This window comes from Eschscholzia californica, unplaced genomic scaffold (genome assembly GCF_041429995.1).
Source record: "Eschscholzia californica isolate CP2 unplaced genomic scaffold, dmEscCali1.0.p SCAF_4, whole genome shotgun sequence".
In the NCBI taxonomy this organism is placed as follows: Eukaryota; Viridiplantae; Streptophyta; class Magnoliopsida; order Ranunculales; family Papaveraceae; genus Eschscholzia; species Eschscholzia californica.
Window position 1 is genome coordinate 23,420,671 of NW_028238461.1, and position 5,776 is coordinate 23,426,446.

At 35.5% G+C, this 5,776-nt stretch overlaps 1 protein-coding gene across 1 annotated transcript; it reads left to right on the plus strand.

Moving 5' to 3' along the window:
• The first annotated feature begins 232 nt into the window (after positions 1 to 232).
• LOC147543742 (ras-related protein RIC1) lies at positions 233 to 3,875 on the plus strand. The gene is made up of 8 exons (XM_086634859.1): positions 233 to 468; positions 1,328 to 1,400; positions 2,218 to 2,265; positions 2,361 to 2,408; positions 2,494 to 2,565; positions 2,652 to 2,807; positions 3,106 to 3,209; positions 3,528 to 3,875. The coding sequence occupies exons 1-8, from the start codon at positions 455 to 457 to the stop codon at positions 3,622 to 3,624; spliced, it is 612 nt and encodes a 203-aa protein (XP_086490985.1). The 5' UTR covers positions 233 to 454; the 3' UTR covers positions 3,625 to 3,875.
• Positions 3,876 to 5,776: the final 1,901 nt, after the last annotated feature.

Sequence of the window (5,776 nt, forward strand, 5' to 3'; positions counted from 1 at the left end):
AATCTGCCTTTTGGGTGGTGAGAAAATCACTCGGGAACTAACTATGAACCTTATAATTTCAAAATGGTGACGCCAACAAAACACTGATATCCGAAGTGGCTCCCCCACGTACGATTTCACTCCCAATTCCCTCGCAAAATTCGTACGTTCTATTATTTCTCGAAAAAAAAAATTGTAGGGGCCAAATGTTCTAGTTAATCATAAGTTGGAGGCCAAATTAAAATTAACCTAAAATATAAGAAGACCCCAAAGTTCTCAGACTTCTTGGTGACGAAGCATTCAATTTTGACACCGAAACTTTCTCATCTATAAATTGCTTTTCAACCTCCTCTCTCTCTCTCTATTCATTTGGGTTTCCTAATTTCTTCTGAGATCTCTCACTTTATTTCCCTTTTTTCTTTTCTTCCAAACCTGAGGGTTTCAAAAAAGCTGTAAAGTCATCTTCTTCTCCACCATGAATCCTGAATAGTAAGCTCTCCATCTTCACCATCTTCTTCTTCTTGTTTACCTTTTGTGAGTTCTGATTGTTTTTTTTTCGATTTGAGAAGGACACCCTATGTTTCTCCCCTTTTTGCATGTTTTCTTTCTTGTTTGTATTTTGGTATGATAGATCGGTATCTTAATCTGTTATTGTTTGAATTTTGGATCTGGATCAGGAAATTTCGTATAATAATTTCATGAATTCATTATATTTCGCTGAAATTTTTTGTAATTAGTGAGATTTAGGTTGTTCTTAGAGTTTTATTAGGGTTTTCTTAGCTTAATAGTAAAATATTGTTGTGATTTAGGGATAATTTATCTTGTAATCTTAATTTCATTTTAATTCTTGCACAATTTGATTTCATTCGTGTTGATTTATGAACAATTAGAAGCATAGAAAATACTCCTTAAAAAATTCTTTGCAAGTTATATGTGTCTGTATTTAGGTTACAAACATGAAATAAAAGAATGGTATAATCGAATATCGTATGTTTCTTAAACTTATCAGCAGAAGGGTAACGTTAGAAATGTGAACTTTTTGTGCAAATACTAAAAAAATCTTATTGTACAAGGTTTGTCTAAAGACTTCATGTTTAGATCCTAAGACAATTAAGAATGTGATAGGACTTTATTGTGCTCCAACAAGGCTATCGGCTGATGGATAAATGATCTCCTATCATACTGTCTAAATATGTTCGTACTTCATGAACTCGGCAGATCTTTGTCCTATCTTTCTGTGTTTGACCCACTAATGAAATAATTTATATTTGGAAATTTTGGAAAGGCTTGCTTTATTGGTTTCTATATTTGTTTGCATGTGAACACGTTCAACATATTCTATTTGCAGTGATTATCTATTCAAGCTTCTTCTTATTGGAGATTCTGGTGTTGGAAAGTCATGCCTTCTGTTAAGATTTGCGGTAGGTTTCCTTTTCCAGTTTCTCTTCCGATTTGGTGCTGACCTCTAACACTGTGTAGTCTTCTGTTCTGTAACCCTATTATCTTAACATTTACAGCCCTCTATAAATTGTCCGTAAGATATGAACAATTTTAAGGGGTGTAAGTGGGCCTGTCGTTGAGTCATCGTGAAAACTATCCTTATTAAACAATAAAGACCAATTTTGTAAGGTTTAGATACATGTTCAAGTTGGTTGATAATATTGATATAGGTATTGGATTTTGGAGTTATTACTACCAGTGGCTCACTCGTGAACTTCAGTTACCTACCAAATTTTCTTCATAGAATATCTTGTACGTTGTACACGTCGGTTGGAAAATTAATTGACGATAGTATCTTAGGATGGCAAGAACGTCAACTGTGAGCGAAAAGGAGTCTCTTACATTGTATGTGGTGAATGAGTGGAAAGCTACTGGATAAATATCTTCCAGTCTATTCTACCTAGTGCATCAGTTAGTGGAAACTGACAAGGATTCATATTGAGTGGCTGAAATGAGAGTAGATAAGCAATGTTCCCCGGATATGGATATTAGTGGGCATTTCCCGATATAAATATCTCCCAGTTTATTCTACTTAGTGGATCGGTTAGTGTGGAAACTGACAAGGATTCATATTGAGTAATGGAAATGAGAGTAAACAAGCATGATATTGTGGGCATGTCACCTGTAGATACTACCCATAGTGTCTAAAATTTTATCTAGCATGATTTTCTACTTGCTGTTTCTGACAATATATTTGGCAATCGTGTTTCTCTTAACTCTTTTTTTAATGATATGTAGGATGATTCATATTTGGAAAGTTACATCAGTACTATCGGTGTTGATTTTGTAAGTATAATATAACTATCTTCTTCTTGTTCAGTTAGACAGTTCAAGAGTTCGTGACATAATCGTATTCTCATTCTCTTTTTTTCTCTTCTCAGAAAATACGCACAGTGGAGCAGGATGGGAAGACCATCAAACTCCAAATTGTAAGTATTTGGTTAGTTTAGGAAATGGAATATGAGTGACCAGTTTCCGTTTTTAACTGTTGAGTACCTATTTTGTTTGCTCTAGTGGGACACTGCAGGACAAGAACGTTTCCGTACTATTACAAGTAGCTATTACCGTGGTGCTCATGGAATTATTGTAAGATACACTTTTTTTTAATAATATTATCCTTTTAAATTATTCTGTATGTACCTTACAGTTCCTTATTTGGATTTGTTTGCTAGGTTGTTTACGATGTTACAGACCAGGAAAGCTTTAATAATGTTAAGCAATGGCTGAGCGAGATTGATCGCTATGCAAGTGAAAGTGTCAACAAGCTTTTGGTTGGGAACAAGTGTGATATGACAGATAATAGAGTTGTTTCCTATGAAACTGGCAAGGTAAGTTAGTTAAGCAGTTGGACTCAGGCATGGTCGGGCCGTGCCGCATGATCTGGCCATGCCGCATGATCAAGCTAAGAATAGCCGGGTGACTTCTGAGTCACTCGACTGAAAACTTGGCTCGTTAATATTTTTCTTTAATATATAAATTATCTTATTCTTAATATTTATAATGTGGGAACACGGCAGTGTTCTAGGCCTAGGCTGAGAAGATTTGAATTACTCGTGCCAGAAAATTGCATAGAACTGGGAATTCTGCTAAATGAGAGCTGATTTCTTTTTCTTTTACTATCTTAAGGCATTTGCAGATGAGATTGGTATTCCATTCTTGGAGACAAGTGCGAAAAGTTCTACCAATGTAGAGCAAGCGTTCATGACCATGGCTGCTGAGATTAAGAACCGGTGAGTTTTTGTTTCTCACATTTATATTTCTGAGAATCTCCCTATATATGTCTACTTTCAGCTTAAACCAGTTCTGGATCTGAAGTGGTATTTGATATGGTTGTCCCATTTTTCTTCGGTTGGGAAAGAAGGTGAATTTGATGAAGCCAGATTGAGATAAACTATTCTGCCTATACCGATCATGTGCTAGTTTTCAGTTCGATCTTTGAACACTTAATCATGAAATTTATTTAATAGCTATGTTAAACTGGATTGAAACCTAATTTATACCTGTTAAAGTGGATAATATTTCCCCCTTGTTTTATTTTCTATTTGTAGGATGGCAAGTCAACCGGCAATGAACGCCAATAAACCTGGAACTGTGCAAATGCGAGGGCAGCCTGTCAATCAATCGGGTGGTTGTTGCTCCTCTTAAACTCGCTTGGCTGAGTCGAAGCTGATCTTGGAGACAGGTGCTCCCGATTTGGTTCGGTAGAGGATTGTGGGTCTGGTGATTGTTAGTGTTTCTACCAAATTAAAAACCAAATCCTTTGTGTATATAGAAGAAATTGCACTATGACCGCATTATCTCCGTTGTCTATCTTTAATATAAATGTTGGCATTTGAACATCATGGAGATCACATTTGAACTCAGTAAAAAGCTGTGATTTTATTTCGTCTAAGAAACACCCTCTATTTCAATTGCAACTAAGTCACTTTTTTTCTTACCGAAAATGGCTGTTTGGGCCAAATAATGTGATCTGATAATTGAACTATGACGGCATTATCTCTGTTGTCTATCTTTAATTTAAATGTTGGCATTTGAATATTCTGGAGAATTACGTTTGAACTCAGTGAAAAACCGTGATTTTATTGTTTATTGTCTAAGAAATGCGCTTGATTTTAGTTAGTAACTACTAGCAAGTCTATTGTAGGGGCTTCCAAATTCAAATTATGTACGTGTGTGGTGTTCGTGTGTGGTGTGGATTTGTGATTCAATTTTCAACCATGTTCATGCGAGGGATTTGTGATTCAATTTTCAACCATGAAATTATTTCATGATCCAAATTATGTACATGTGTGGTGTACGTGCGAGAGATTTGTGTTTCAATTTTCAATCATGAAATTAGGATTTGTGTTCTGTACGCTTGTGGGATTAGTTTAACATGTATTTGCCTTTGCAATCAATGAAATATCTACTAAAAAAGTTTACATTCGAAAAGATTAGAACATGTCTGTATTTAAACAAAATAAAATTTAAAAACAAAATAAAATTAAAAAAAAACAAAAACAAAAATGGGGTGGAACCCCCTAACTAGCCGTTGCGAAACTCCCAATGGCACCATCATGGGATTGGGGGGCTCCCGGGTGGAGTTGTCCAAGGGCTGGGACCTTAAATTTGGGAACCTCAGTCCATGCAACTTGGACTTGTTCTAAGTCATTTATTCTTACCAAAAATGGTGGTTTGGGCCAAATAATCTGATCTTCAAACGGCGAGAAAGCGAAATATAGTTCAGGCAGATGACGTTCGTGTTTTACTTTTTTTTATGTTGATGAAACTGCCTTTCCAGTATGCATAGATGTTTGTTTCCTAAAATCGTTGTTTGTTTTTAACAAAATTGTTGTCTATTATAGACAATCATATATGTCATAAGTTAGCATAACGTTTTTCATTTGTTTTGATCTTTTTTTGATATTTGACTAGGTTCCCACCGCGCCCTACGAGCGAGATAGATCCCTCTTGGTTAACGCCGTCGAGATAGATCACGTGGTCTGACTTCTCGTGTCGAGCATACATCTACAAGTGCATGTTCCAATATGTCTATTTTCACACCTTTTGGTGACATGTAAATACACATGATCTGAAATCCGTACACGATTTCATACGAAATCGATACATAATTTCAGATAATCGATACTCGCTTGACCCCACAAGATATGGAAATAGGCATATTGGAATATGCACGTGTAGATGTATGCTCGACACGGCAAGTCAAACCACGTGATCTATCTCGACGGCGTTAGCCAAAAGGGCGCGGTGGGAACCTATTTAATTATACATCGGTGTCGTCAGTTCGATTTGGTTTGTGTTAATCTGGCCACTTCGATGGGGTTTCACCTTTTTTTTACTTTTTAAATGCCGGAGGAAATTTTTTTAGGTTTGTCTAAAATTTGAAGATTGATGAAAAACAGGAAACAAAAAACCTAAAGAGAGAAAAAGAAAAACTATAAACCATCAAACTTCATATTATTAAACTCTTCAACATATAACACAAACAAATACTTTATTCCCATAAAAAAATAAATACATTACACTCATCAACATTTATGCAGAAAATAATTAGTAACTACTCTTCTCAATATTTTTTCCAAACACATCTAATACTGTATTCACATACTAAACTTGTATGCAAGAATCCCAATTTAAATGGGAGATTACTTCAAGGAAGGAAGAGATGTTGCAATTGACTTCAATCTCTAAGAAGTATTTTCTCAAACAACTTGTGCGCCATCATAACTTAATTACCACTAAATCTGTAAATTTCCACACAAATGAGGGGAAGATGATCATCTACAAATCGAAACGT

Excerpts from the sequence above, each read along its gene's own strand:
- LOC147543742 (XM_086634859.1), top strand. Across the intron at positions 2,266-2,360 it reads GTACTATCGGTGTTGATTTT|AAAATACGCACAGTGGAGCA; the intron begins GTAAGTATAATA and ends TTCTCTTCTCAG. Across the intron at positions 2,566-2,651 it reads GTGGTGCTCATGGAATTATT|GTTGTTTACGATGTTACAGA; the intron begins GTAAGATACACT and ends TTTGTTTGCTAG.